Source organism: Monopterus albus, unplaced genomic scaffold (assembly GCF_001952655.1).
Source record: "Monopterus albus unplaced genomic scaffold, M_albus_1.0 scaffold10.1, whole genome shotgun sequence".
Taxonomy (NCBI): Eukaryota; Metazoa; Chordata; class Actinopteri; order Synbranchiformes; family Synbranchidae; genus Monopterus; species Monopterus albus.
Window position 1 is genome coordinate 2,550,332 of NW_018127890.1, and position 14,478 is coordinate 2,564,809.

The 14,478-nt window shown below is 41.8% G+C and overlaps 1 protein-coding gene across 1 annotated transcript; it reads left to right on the forward strand.

Moving 5' to 3' along the window:
* Positions 1 to 305: 305 nt before the first annotated feature.
* On the forward strand, positions 306 to 2,754 carry LOC109954493 (inhibitor of nuclear factor kappa-B kinase subunit alpha-like). Its single transcript, XM_020589850.1, has 6 exons — positions 306 to 568; positions 1,167 to 1,319; positions 1,418 to 1,512; positions 1,623 to 1,740; positions 1,831 to 1,900; positions 2,651 to 2,754. Exons 2-6 carry the CDS (start codon positions 1,224 to 1,226, stop codon positions 2,752 to 2,754), a joined length of 483 nt encoding a protein of 160 aa, XP_020445506.1. The 5' UTR covers positions 306 to 568; positions 1,167 to 1,223.
* The last annotated feature ends 11,724 nt before the right edge of the window (positions 2,755 to 14,478 follow it).

The following is a 14,478-nucleotide window of genomic DNA, read 5'->3' on the forward strand; positions in this document are numbered from 1 at the left end:
GTCTCTTTTTGGTGTGCCACACAGACAACTACTGATTAGTGTACTGTGGCTCTCGAATCATAATTTAAACATATAGCACCATCTAGTGGACAAATGAAGACTTTGCCAAAGTTTGGAAAATACTCCTTAGTTGCTACTAACAGGCCTAACTGCTTTTATGCTAAAAGGACAAAAATGTAAACTTTTTTCATCCCTCGTGTTTATATTAAATCTATAGACGTATAGGTTGTCTACTAGTTTGGTGGGGGCGGGTGGGAATCCCCAAGACAGAGAGATATAGTAGTTCTTTGCGCTTGAAACGGGCACGCATGCGCAGTAACAGCAAACTACTTTCACTTTGCACAGGTTTGGAGCTGCCCTGTTCTCTACAGCTTTCCGCCCAAACGTGCAACACAAAAGAAATATAAATGTTACCATCAAAGTCGTGTTTGATCGATTGAAGGTATAATTTCGCCGGTTCAGTCTTAAAAGCTAAAGACAACGAAGCGTAAACAACACGGTTAGCTAACACTGTGCAGCAACAATGATTTGAGATCTAAAGTTGGCTAATTATCATCTAACGACCTAGGTGAGTTTATGATGTTCGTTAAGTGAGATGTTTTTAGTAGGTCTTTTGTTCATATAGTCAACTTGTCTGTAAGTCTTCTGACTTCAGTGGACCTAACATTGGCTGTCCAATAACATCAAATGCTCTTAATCCTGGTTTAGGTCACTGTAGCAGTAAAAAGATACAATCAGCATGTAAACATTAAAAAAGGTCTAGGTGCACCACTGGAATATTAAAAAAAATAAAGACAAAACTACAAAGAAACATGCATGGTAATATAACACTAAAAGCTGCCATAACTTCAAGAGGAAATATATTAGGATTTAATGTAGTGTGTGACTGATCTTTTAGCTTAAGTTGAGGGAGAAATTGGTTACTGACATTTGTGATTTTCTCCCATGGGGATGAAAACATTACAAAACAATATAATATTAATAAGTGGTGAAAAACACCCACCTGTTAATAGTTTCCCCTGCAGATGCATAGACGACAGGTGTGTAAATGCATAAGTAACGTCACTTTTTTTTTGACACAGAACAGAAACCTTGATGAAGATCTCCAATGTAGTACATAATGTTTGGAGACAGTGACAGATTTTTCTTTTGTTTTGTTGTTTCAGCTGAGGTCCTTTGCAGACTACCGCGGTTGCACAAGCAGCTCCAGCAGCCCTCACACCATGGAGCGCACTGCACTCAAACAGTGTGGCTCCTGGGAAATGAAGGAGAGACTTGGGATGGGAGGCTTTGGGCACGTCTACCTGTACCAGCACCTTGTACGTTCTGTCATCCACCTGTTTGCTAAAGAGAACATGAACTCCACACCCAGATTTGTCTTTATCTTGTTTTTATTCCCTGCCCGTGTTTGGAGCAGGAGTCGGGTGAGAAGATCGCCGTGAAAATTTGCCGCATGGAGCTGAACTCTAAGAACAAAGACCGCTGGAGCCGAGAGATCCAGATCATGAAGAAGTGAGTCTAAATCATCTGCTTGTTCTCTCAAAGAAGCCTATAGGCACACTTCAATGTACATTTTCTCTTGTTAAACCATCCCTGCATGTTTGGCTCTCCTCCTGTCATAGGTTGAACCATGTCAATGTTGTCCAGGCCAGAGAAGTTCCAGAGGAGTTGAACTCCGTTGCTTTAAATGACCTACCTCTGCTGACCATGGAGTACTGTTCAAGAGGAGACCTGCGCAAGGTACCAAAGGGATCAATTATAAAGACCCTAAACATTTTCTTGTCGTTTTAAACATTGCCTCATTAACCTCATTCGATTCTTTTTTTTTAGGTGTTGAATAAACCAGAAAACTGTTGTGGGCTGAAGGAGAGTGAAATCCTCTCACTCCTCCGTGACATCGGTAATGTTTTCCTCAGCTTTTACATTGATAAAAAGGATCCAGAACACGGAAAACATTACACTCTTTTAGCATCAACATGGGAATATGTTAGCAATGCTGACTAACATTTACAGTAGCTCAAAGTACATCTGTGCCTCGGTACAGCCTCAGTGAGCTTAGAATGACTGAGGACCCACAGTCTTGTTTGTCTAAAATGCAGCCTGCTTCAGTTCATGTGGGTGGATGCCTGATGAAGACCTTATTAATTAGATTGTAGCAATTTTTGTGAAGCTTGCAAATTTCACTGTGGACACAGTCTCTATTTTTGTTTTGTATAATGCTTTTGTCCTACACTCCAGCTGGGGCTGGATGTATACACTACCCATCCATGTCCCTTATGACACATTTACAGACAATAAGAGCTAAAATGTGCAAGATTTAGGAAGCAAGCTAGTGTTCCACGCTCCAGCCAGGTACTGTATATATTAGACTCTAAGAATAAGGAGTAGGCAGAGACACCTGGTTAGAGGTAGAGTGAAGTTGGGGTCAAGGTAAGTATAATAAGATATGCCTGGTTAGGTGTTAGGCTGAAGGTTAGGTTCAGATTAAGGTCAGGGGAAAAAGAACACTTCCCCCAGAACCTACTACCAAGTCTTGGGATCTATTGCCAACCCTTTACCTACTCATTTTTTTCAGCTAATGCAGGAGTCAAGAGTTTGCTGTCCTGGGAGTCATTAAAGCTAAAACTAGATTGAAGCCTCTGTGTGACAGGAGTAGGAGACCAGAAACACATTCACATAGTGATTGACCCACCTCCACCTTTGACCTTCTGTGACTGGATAGAAGAGTCGCCCAAAAACTTTCAAAGGGACTAGTGTATCTGTGCATTGCTACCAGGCTGTGTAACGAGTCTCTTCATATTAGGATATGTTTGGAGCACATTCTCACTCACTATTCTTCACCTTAGTAAGACATTTTAGTGCCTTCCCCAGAGGTGCATGAGGCGCACAAGGTGTATCAACACTTTTGTATCTTGTTGCCCCAAATCTCACCCAGCAGCATCTCTAGGTTCGAACCTCCACTGAGGAGGTCACCTCGGTCAGACTAGGTCTGGGAAAAGAAGGCAGCATCACAGGTAGAGACGCGCAGAGCAGACCCTAAACCAAATTAGAACCAGAAGGCCAGGGTGAGCCTCCGTGACCACAGTGACATAAATTACTGGGATCTACAAGTTTTTAAAAACACTTTTAACAATACTCTCCTTCTAATGTGCTCTCTGTTTAATAATGCACTTTAGGTTTTAAGATCACGATAAACAAACCAATAATTCACTTTTTTATCATCTGAGGGTGAAGCCCTTCAGGGCCATGTTCTACAGCGGCGTTCAAAGGGGCCTCGAACGGATCAAATGAAGGGCTGTCACAAGATGTTTTGGACAACAGCTGAGATGTAACTGGTGATCTCTTTGCTCTCGTGAGGATGAAAGTACACTGAGGTTCATCTGCTCAAGAACTGGGCAACATTTAAAAGAACAAAGATACTGAAAAGTAATAAACTAAAGGTTTTGTAACAGAGGTTGTTGGCCTGTGTCACTGGGATTAGGCAGCAAAAGTCTTGGGTCACATGGATGGCACACTGGTTTCCCATGGAGGAGCCAAGCATTTTACGTTAGAGAGGAACCTGTTTAAATTTTGCACAGGTGGTGAATGAACAGAAACAGAAAGCTACATTAACCACAAAAGATGAAATCATTTTCTTGGCTTTTTTTTTCTCAGGCAGTAAAATCTGTCAGGGTGTGAGATCTGGGAAAGCTCACAGTAGCGTTTGGCTGAGTTTTTAGTATGTGCAGCTTCACAGGAGAAGTCAATGATTCTCCTGGCTGCCAAAACATATAAAGAGAACTCAGCAAGAGAAGCATTTCAGGCATCTTGAAACAATGAATTATTAATATTTCTAGTATGGATAAAAGGCACCAATAAGTAATAAACGTCTCCTTATAGGAGCTGAGGTGCTTTTGTCATGAATGTGAGTTCACATGAACCAGGGTGCGAGACAACTGATGTCTGCGTTAGAGCGAGGACCTGGAACTGAGAACGCATGGACTGAAACACACGCACACTGTGTGTATGCAAACACTCTCCCTCACATGCACTGACTCCAGCCCACTACCAGCCACCGCAAATCACTAGGCCGTCTCATATAATCCTCCACCAGCCAGTGCCGCAGCACTAAACATCCAAACAAATTGTCCCTCATCAAGCACTCTCTGCGGGGAAAGGCATAAAAGCAAAAGCAGACATCTGGGCACGGCCACAGGGTTGGAGCGGTGGCATTCTCTCTGTAGCAACCGAATTATAATGTGTTGACTGCTCTCAGTCTGTGTCTGCATTAATCTGCTCTGGGCAACTTCTGTGAACGAGATGTCGGGGGCAGCAGAGGCACTCGATGAGACAAACGGACATGTTCGGTTTCTTCACTGGATTTACACAGGTTTACTGGCATTGAATAAACCCCTGCAGTAAACCCAGTAGCCGTGCTTACAGCATGGCCTTACAGACACTAAAATACTGGGTCAAATTTGACCCAGTCTGGGTGAGTCTTGGTACCCAAGGTCTAGCACCTGCAAGTGATCAGTAAAGAATATTCAACAACTATAAATATTTATTACAGCATCATTTACCAGATCTTATTCAGAAATATAGGGCTTTGTTTCTGAAGTTATTAATTTCCATAATGAAGCTAAATCATCCCCTTTCAATAATTTTAGTTGCCTCCATTTCATGGTATTTCAAGGTTTTCTGAGGAAAGTGGTGCAGTCTCAACTCAGTGGCCCATTAACACAAAGACACACAACCAGGGGCGGCAGTGACAGCGACATAACAACATGAATGGAACCATGTGGAATTTGTTCCAAATTGGTAATATTATTTACAACAAAAGGTGACTATTTATTGTTGACACCATCACAGTCCTGTGTGTATGTATCTTCAGAACATCTTATTTTAGCTATTAAGAAAAATCTCCAGGTTTTCAGCTGCATTTCACAGAGAGTCCAGTCAATTTTTACATTTTAATCAGCTTAAGAAGAAGGATGATGCTCTCAACTCCAAAAGAACCATTTGAAAAACTTTAAACAACCAAATTTAGAGACATGTGGTTTTGACTGGACAGTGATGAAATGTAGCTTCACATCCATTCAGGGGAAGGAAGCGACACACAGTTGAACAAAATGTTCAAGACACCTTGAAGATCCTTTACACTGAGATCTGAGATCTGAGATGTGTCAAGCAACAGACACTGTGACAAATACGAGCCCTGCAAGACTTTCCCCAAACACACACACACACCTAGTCTCCGTCTGTCTCTCCTAGCACAAGCTGGAAGTGGGCATGGTCAGGTTCCTGATAAGAGCGAGGGCACGGCCGTATCTGGGAGATCTGAGAGATGCCGAAAGCTCTCGTGGAAAGGAAGCTGCTGGGGACTTATCTTTACAGTTTCCTATACCACCTACTGACAGATCCTAAGACTGTGTAAATTCCTCTGCCGCCTGAAATGGCTCCTGGCAGACAATGAGACGACACTTTGCGTACTGGTGTGTGCTATAACACAGGGAACAGAGGAGATTTTATAAGGTATTGGGAGACAAAGACAAACACAAGTTTCATGTGCTGCAAATTGTGTTTGAAAATGGACATTCCTAGGAGTGAATCAGTGGAGAGCTCTTTATACCCAGCCTGTAAGAGCTGGTTCTAGGACTCAGAAAAAAGATGTATCATTTATTTGATGTATTTTCCAGCAGCTTTATACCTAACACACTCAGTAACTAGTGACACATTTTACTTTAAGCATCCCAATTAAGCAGTGATAAAGTTTGTGTCCAAATCAGTGCATGACAAAATTCCCAGAGGGTAATCTAACATATGAAGAACTCCAGGGCTGGAAACACGGCCCAGTGTTATTGTAGAGATGACGGTGCATAACTCACTCCTGAGATGGCTTTTGTACTTCTTGGGAAGAGTTATTTATATCTGAAGAGCAGGGGGCATTTATCATGCAGGGATAGTGGTTCCCCTTCAAAGTTCTCCTTTTTATGACGTGCATTATTTCTCGTGCACACACATAAACAAATTCAGGGCTGCCAGCACTGAATCAGCAGACTGTGTCACAGGGTGGCCCCTGCGGGTCAGGCCAGCTTTCTTGTGCGACCAGTGCTTACATTAGCATGTGAAAGGCTAAAGCTGTTCCAAATATTCCCTTTAAACATTTATCCTGCTCGAACCCTGCATGGAAAAATTCCAGGGAGCGGGATATATCTAGGCTGTAACGAGAGGATTTGAACTGTTGGTAGCATTTTGTCATGATACACCAATTAACAAGATGAAGAAAGACATGTTTAACCAGTGAGGTAAGATCAGGAATTCTCCTGTTCTCGGCCTAAGAGGCTGAAAAGCAGATGTTAATGGTTGATCACTTTTGAATTGGAGTGCATTTGAGAAAAAAATATTTTTAGGGTACACATTTAATCTTAGCATCAAGTTTACATGTCTGTATTTTGTTTCCAGATTTGTCATTTTCTAATGTATTTAAACTGCGCCCCGCAGCCTTTTGCCAAGACAACCTTCGACATCAAAGTGGATCCTGTCCATAACGTGGCAGGCAGGCAGGCACCAGGAGTCTGTGTTTACACTGCAAGTGCCTGGAAATGAATTTCCCCACACTAGTCTCATTTGTCTTATCAATCTGTGAATGCGTTGCCTCGCTGACAGAGCAACACATTGAAAACATTCAAAAAAAGTATTTCTCCTATGCTCAACATTGCCCTCATTCCTCTTTACGCACAGGAGCAGCCAAATGTGAAGAAACAGCGTCCTGTGACTCGCGAGCAGCCGAGTTCAGCACTGCTGCACATTTTTTAAATTAGCAGAGTGCGTCTGCTGGGGGCCGACCACGCTGGAACATATAAATATTCAGGAGGTTCATGTCGTATTCCCAGTCTGCTCATTCTGTTAACTTTTCCACACTGCAAACTGAATCATCTGTCATTCACCCTAATTTAATCATCAACCACTCTCATTCAATTATCCAATATAATATGCAAATGAGGCCAAACAATGGCCAGCTCATGCTAATTATCTACATCAGAATAATTAAATTGGACAGAAGTGGTGGAGGAACTGAACTATCATAAAGCGCTGAGCAGATTCTTTAATTAAGGCTGCAAAAATTTTATTAGAATCTGTAATCTGCTCATAAATTGTTGAATGGTGGCCATGCACAGGGGAAACATTACTCTTATTGGAAAGCGCTCCCTGAAGACTTGCTCAGGGAAACACAGAGGGACGTGTTTCTTATCAAGGGCAAATCCTTTCTAAAACAGGATCCCCATTCATCATGGCTATGATCTTGGACTGTGAGCATGAACAACCTTCCTTAAAAGACTCAAAATCATAAAACTGTTAATATACTAAAGAAACCAGTGGCCACAGTTTCCTTCTGACTGAATGTTAGTGTGGGACAAAATGGTGTTAATTAAATATAACATTTTAAACAAACACTCAGATCTTTGCTCTTTTTTCCTTTGCTCAACACAGGGCAGCCAGTTGTCAGAAACACAGGCCTTTACCAGACTGAATGTATAATCTGCTCTCTATTTAAAGTAGATTTTCACTCTGCAGTAAGAAGAACATAATGATGTAAACTGTATCTGCTGTGCCAAAGCAGTGGAGCAGCCAGTCAGACACAGAGAAACCTCAGAAACCTCTCCTCTGCTAGTGCATGCATGCAGGCACCGCTGCCTCGCTACAACAGAACAGTCAAGTCCAGCAGCACAACACAAAACCGTCTGACACTGGAAACACACAGCGGCTCAGTCTGAGGACCGGTCGACCTTGGACGAGAGGCTGTAGCCACTGAAATATTTACAGAGGTGTGTTTTGTTGCTTTTGTGCTGAGTGATGGGGGGTGTCTCTGAGGCGGTCTCCTTCCCCACAGTTCACCATGCATCTGGCCTGGTTGTTAAACAGGAAGTCACTGGACGGAGTAAAGGAAAACACAATAAAATAATAAAAATGGTAAAAGTCCAAATCTTCTTTTCATGACAGTGATAAATTTTATTTTTTGTTGTTGTTGTCCACCCAGTTTACATCAGCGAGGCTTATCTAAATAATAGAGACACCAGTGCATTACAGTTCAACAACAGCACAAACGTCTGCCTTCAAAAAGATCTTACAGTCAACACAAAGCAGACATTACCACCTTCTTGAAAGAGGATGCATGAGGGGAGAGATGTGCAGGGGTGTCTGAAGTTTGAAGATATTGATAAGGAAGCTTGAATCCAACGCACTCCATCCGGCTGTGTGCAGACAGACAGCAACACCTCTGTAACACCAGACAGTGTTTGTTAAACATGTCAGGGTGACAGAACAGCACAGGTCAGGAGCCCAGTAGATTAAAGTGGGAGCTGGTCTGAGTGAGGATGTAGAGACATATGAAGTGACACATGACACAATACACAGCAGTGATATCCTGCCTGCTATCTCCTCCTCCTCTAATACAGCTACAGGGGAAAGCCCCTTGTTTATATGGTCCATCCTCTTTGCACTGCATATGCATTTATATACTGCAGCCTGTGCAATGTAAACATATTCATAGTCGGTTCACTGCAGTGGTTTCACAGTTTTTCCAGTATTTTGTTGGTAAAGGCCATTGGCTGACAGTGTAATTTTGTTACACCAGTAAAAAACTTACTGGTTTGCTGTTTGTGCTTAAATGTAGGTGCAGTGAAAGAAAAGGGAAGGGGGGGTAACTACTGAGTGTTTTGGAGGAAATAAAAAATAAACCCTGCTCTTGAAGTTTCTCCTTTTCTCGTATTGAGAAATATGCCGATATTTTTCATTTCAGACATGTCCCTCTTCACGGATGAGTCTATTTTTAGTGTTTGTGCATTAAAAGCATTATGGTGACTGGCTCTGTGCTTGTAATGCACAGTTCACATGTCCCACATTCACAGTGAGCACATCAGTAGATAAATGTGCACTCACAGTCACTCATCCTGCACAGCGAAAATCTAACAACCACGTGAAGCAACATAACCAAAAAACATTGAGTGGAGGAAGACTTTAAATGTTACGGCTTCAGTTCAACCTGCTCGTTCCTGCTTGGTTGACAACTAGAGCAGTGGGTCCACAGAGGCAGCGAAGCTGTGAGAGGAGATACACACAATATGTCCTTGTGGGACATACAGTATGAGAGGACAGTTTGCAGTAGTAGCTTATTACAGTAGTATTTAAGTCCTCTTTTTGTTTTTCTGCTTGTATATGCGCAGTTTTGGGCTTTACAACATCACAGTTTTCACCCAGCATCGTGGAGATGTGTATTTATCTGCACCTTGAAATGCAGTCTGGTGCTAGAGAAGCATCATTTTATTTGAGTTGCGTGCTTTCTAAACAGTGCCTGTTCTCACAGTGACTTGAACAAAATAAATTATTACTGTTATTACTACATTGCAGCCCTGTAAATGTACAGTACATGTTACACATTTTCTCATCCAGACAGCATTTCGAAATCCTCCATGAGTCACTTTAAATAGTGTTTGGTCAACTGTACTAAGTTCGACATGTTTAACTTTATCATCAGGGAGATTCCAGTAGTCAGCATTTCAGTAGCATTAGTCAGAAGACTTGTATATATTGCAAAAAGAACAACTGCAAATTGTCTACTGAATTAAACCCGAATCATCAGCTGGACTGTCTCCTACTGTGTTTTAGCTTTAGCAGAATGTCTCTTTTTGTAGTATTTATTTATTTATTTATTTATTTTTTTGGTGTAGTTCATAGGTACAGTGGAATCAGGTTTACAGCGAGGGCATGGGAGGAAATCACCACAGATGACTTTAGATATAACCAAGTAAAGCATGGACACGTGGGCTACATCTGAGCTCAGCTAACTCCTGTTTGTCTCTAGTTTAGTGTCTGTTCCTTTCTTGAGGAGTCTGTAGATTTCTAGCATTATCTTTAAGAAGAGACTTTTTCAGAACAGTTATTTTTGCTATTTTTGAAAGGCTGCTCCTGAAGCACCTAAAGCAAATACAAGACTCACATATACCCAGAGTTCTCACATTACTTAGGTTTAAACACAAAAACATCATGTTTGCTGAGTTTGGCTGCTGCACTGACAACACAGTGTCTTGGCCCTACCTTTTCTGTCCCCGTGATGGATCAGCAGGGGTCAAAGGTCACTCCAGTTTGTTCTTGCAGAGGAAATGTCCTTTTCTAATGATGGTTTGGAGGCACAATAAGACTGATTTCCCAGTTACTAGCACACAAGTTAGACGACAAAGCGAAGGTGTAAGCTGAATTATTGAAATGTGTGATGAGAATGTGATGAATGAGCGCCAGCAATGTGTGTGTGTGTGTGTGTGTGTGTGTGTGCGTGTGTGTAATAAATTACGATGTAGTGGCTGGAGAAGTCATGCATGTTAATGTGTTATTGCTAATGTTATTATTATCAGTGACTTTGTGTAGATTTGTTTCACTTTTACCATGTGTCTCATTTGTTTTCAAGCATTTAAAACGTATTGTAAACTTTGTTTTTGCTACACTGTGGTAATGTTTTTGTGACCTATTGTGACATTCTGGTGGAAAGTTTGTTTAGCTCTATTAGCAGTCAATGACATGGTTGTGCAGGGATTGTTGGCTCCGTAGATACCAGTCCCTAGCATTATACAGTAACCGAGCTTCCTTTGCAGGCCACCAGAGTGAAACTTACAAATTATTCAAGGTGCAAAAATGACTGGCAGCCTGTCAGCCACGGGAGAGAAAGATGTTGAGTGTTTAATACATGAGGTCGAGCTGTTTGAGTCCACACCCTGAAAGGAAACTCCCAGATCAAAGGAAGGAAAGCAACATGCTGGAAAAGTGATGATTTGATTCAACACAATTATCTCTAATAGTCCCCAGTTCTACCTAACACGTTCACAGCAGGCACACAAACAAACACAAACTGTCTGATCTCTCCGAGTGCTGCAACTTCATCCCCTTTCACGATTCATAATGAGTCAGCAAACATTTTCACTACAGATTCGCACCGCTTTCAGGCCTAAAGGAGAGAACTACACTTCCTCTTTCAAATACCATGAGCAGGTATCTCTTACTCAGTAGCATGCTTAGCACAGGATGGAGGCCTGTATGCCAATACGGCACAGTGTAAGGACCCGATTGTGTGTGGGGTTGCCTGGTCACACTTAACGCTGCACTGAGACACCTGAGCACGAGGGACAGCTAATGCAAGCACTGCTGTGTGGCACCTCTGTCCTCTAAACACCAAGGGAGGGAGGGAGGCTTATTTCCACCTCTTCACCGCTAAAATCGATGCCTCTTGCGAACACTGCAGAGTCACATGGCACTGAAGAGACACCTGTGGCCTCTGGGCCTCCTAGGTTACGTCTCGATATACCTGCCCAAGACAGCACTAAAGGTAATGTTTTAAGCGCAGACAGATACCAGGGCAAGAAAACTAAATCTTGAGCAAACATAATAAAGTGCAGCCAGCCCCATACCCCATCTCTTTAGGAGTGCACACTATAGCTTATATTTACTGGCTCCTGTGCAAACTGTGGTCAAAGTGTGACTCCGAAATGAGCGAGGGACCAAACAGTATGTTTCTCACACACATTCAGTGTCGACTTATCAGTGATATATAGTGGTTAAACGAGTGGCATATGATAAACATGATATACGACTGCTAGGTGAGACAACACAACACTGTGTAGGTTCTGGTAATTAAGATTTGACAGTTTGACCCTCAAATTGAGCAGCAAACCTCATATTTCAGCCTCAAACATTATGGATCCTTTTTATTTTTCTGAAAACCTTAACAATAAGAAGAGCTGTACCACTGACTGACTCCTAATTTACTGCCATGCTGATTCTCAGTGCTGTGAATTTGCCACCAGGGATCAATAAAATGTGATGTTATACTGTGTTTTGTTTAATTCATCTGATTCTGAAAAGGAACTAAAGTTATCAAATAAGTGTAGTGGGTACAAAGAACAACATTTTTCTCTGGAATGTAATGAATTCAAGTTATAAAATAGTAGAAAATGGAAATACTTGAGTACAGATACCTCAGAATTGTACTGAAATACGGTACTTGAGTACTGTACATCTACTTAGTTACCTTCCACCCTAGGACCTCCAAGCTATAGTTTCATAAAGGGTGGGGGTCTTCCTTCCCATGAAAACGACATCAAGATTCTCAACATCATCCATCCAATTACCACCAAAAGGTATTTGGCAAAACAAATTTAATTTAGCGGAGACAGGATAGCTCACAGAGGTTTGTCAATATAGCAGCTAAAAATCTGTAATGAAGTTGGAGCAGACTGATCTGCCAGTAACAGCAGATGTCATGTATTAGTACTTTTAAAATACTGAATTTATAAGGACTTTAATTGCTGAGGGAACTGACTTTCTTTCAAACAATGTTCCCTGCAGACAAACTGAAACGCCAGAGTTCATGTTGAGTGACTGAGAGGATGTTTGCTTATTTTTTTCCTAGATTACTATCACCACCTCTCCACCGCAGCACTGCTCACATAATGCTAAAAAAAGCTCCCTGACCAGCGTCTGCACCTGAACAAAGACCTGGCAGCTTACACCTTTCATTACATCACTAAGAAAGTCCAACAAACTGCAGAGAGCATTTGAGTGAAGTTGAGGAGAGTGACATTATCTTTTTATATGTATATTTATACAGTTTCATTTAGTTTTTAATTTACTTGTTTGCTATATAAAATAACAAATGGCAGAGGAGAAAACTGAGAATAGCTAAACCTTTAAAAAGGAAAAAGAAAAATCCTCCCACAGTAGCAGAGCCGAAATTCAATACACCTGGCTTTGAGGGAGAGTCCACCATGACAATGGTGTATTGTGATATTTGTGTCTAATTTGTCTGGCAGCGACAGGAGCGGAGAGCGTCCCCTCTCCGCCCACTGTAGGACAAATCACTGGTAATTGGCCTATTACTCTGTCATCAGGTCTGCTTCAGTAGTCGAGCTCACTGAGCCCTGCGTGGAGCTGCCGCAGGGTGGAGGGATCACCTCACCTTGTCTGAGTGGCTCAGGTATGATTACCCCTGAGGGTGTACCCCACTTCTCTTAAAGGGGGGCCCGTCCATCGCCAGACCTCCCAGTGTGTCAGGCCTCTCCCACTCAGCTCTAGAGTTTGATGGTTGTCGCTAAAAGCCCTGATCTCAGCCTTTCTCGAGTTCTCCCCTTCTCCAAGACAATCCCACTTCTCATTCACGCCCTTGTTGGAGCTGTCAGAGCAGACTTTACAAACACCCGCAACTACAGTTTCACCCTCCTCGCAGCCTCAACTCAGTGTGTCACATGACTTGGGCTTCAGCTTGTTGTTGTGCCTCTAAGTGCTTTTACTAAGGCAGCTATTGTCATTTTGTCAGCTTCAGACTCTGGGCTCAGCGCTGCGGGCTGCATTTACCTGTAGTCACTCTACCTTAAGACCTTAACGACTACAGGTTTCACAACACTTTGCTAGACACATCCAGACATTAGTATGATGTTTCAAGACAAAGGTTACAGTGCTCACATTTTTAGCTTGCAGCTTATGACACTAGATATCATTCAGTTTTATGAGTCCTGAGATTTGGTTTTCACTTGCCTGGTTTCTTTTTTATGTCATTACACAAAAATGATCACAGTGCTGTGACATTTATTTAAATTTTTGACAAACAAACAAACGAAAACTCTTTAAAAATGTACTACCGTTTCATAAACACTGCTATTCTGCAAATTTCCAGCCCATTTTAAATTTTTAGAATATATATTTTATGCTTCAATTTGTTTCAAAGGATTTGAAGTTTGATAAAATAATGTGTTTCAATCCGTAGAACAAGTTGCTTTGTGTTCCTGTTGCATCTGGTACATGAAGCAGTGCAGCTTTGCTTCCTGCACTTTATCAGCTGTGAACATTAACTCAAATTGTGAATATGGGAACAGACCTTTCATAAAAAGATGAATGAATAAATCCCAAACTGTCTGACTCAGTCACATTATTTGAATGAGAACAAGCTGAAATGTTTACTGACAGGATATTGAGGAGAAGACTGCGTTCATCACCAAGCGACGGGTCACATCTGCTCTGAACGAGGCCACGCTGCATTTACGTTATTGTGCATTACAGCAGAACAGAGGAATCTCTGTTCAGCCCTTCAAATAACAGATGCCCAGCCCAGTAGACTGAGAATAATTTGATCTTTGAATAAATATTAAAGAACAAAAAATTTCCTCCAAGCAGACAGTTACTTAATTGCAGCACTTAAAGAGCAACAGTGGTTTTATATCTGTGTTACCTAATAGCAGCTTAGTGAGTGGTGGCCATGATCATTTACACCACAGGGCACCACCAAAAGTCTCTGCCCCTGCCAGCACCCAGTGAAAAGTGGGCTCTATTAAAACCCCCTCATAAATATTAAACACTATCTAACAGCAGGTTATTCATATACATGATGTATCTGCTTGTAAGCATAGATTATCAACATCTAAATGTCCTCTGTAAATACAGCTCAGTCATGGAATCCCA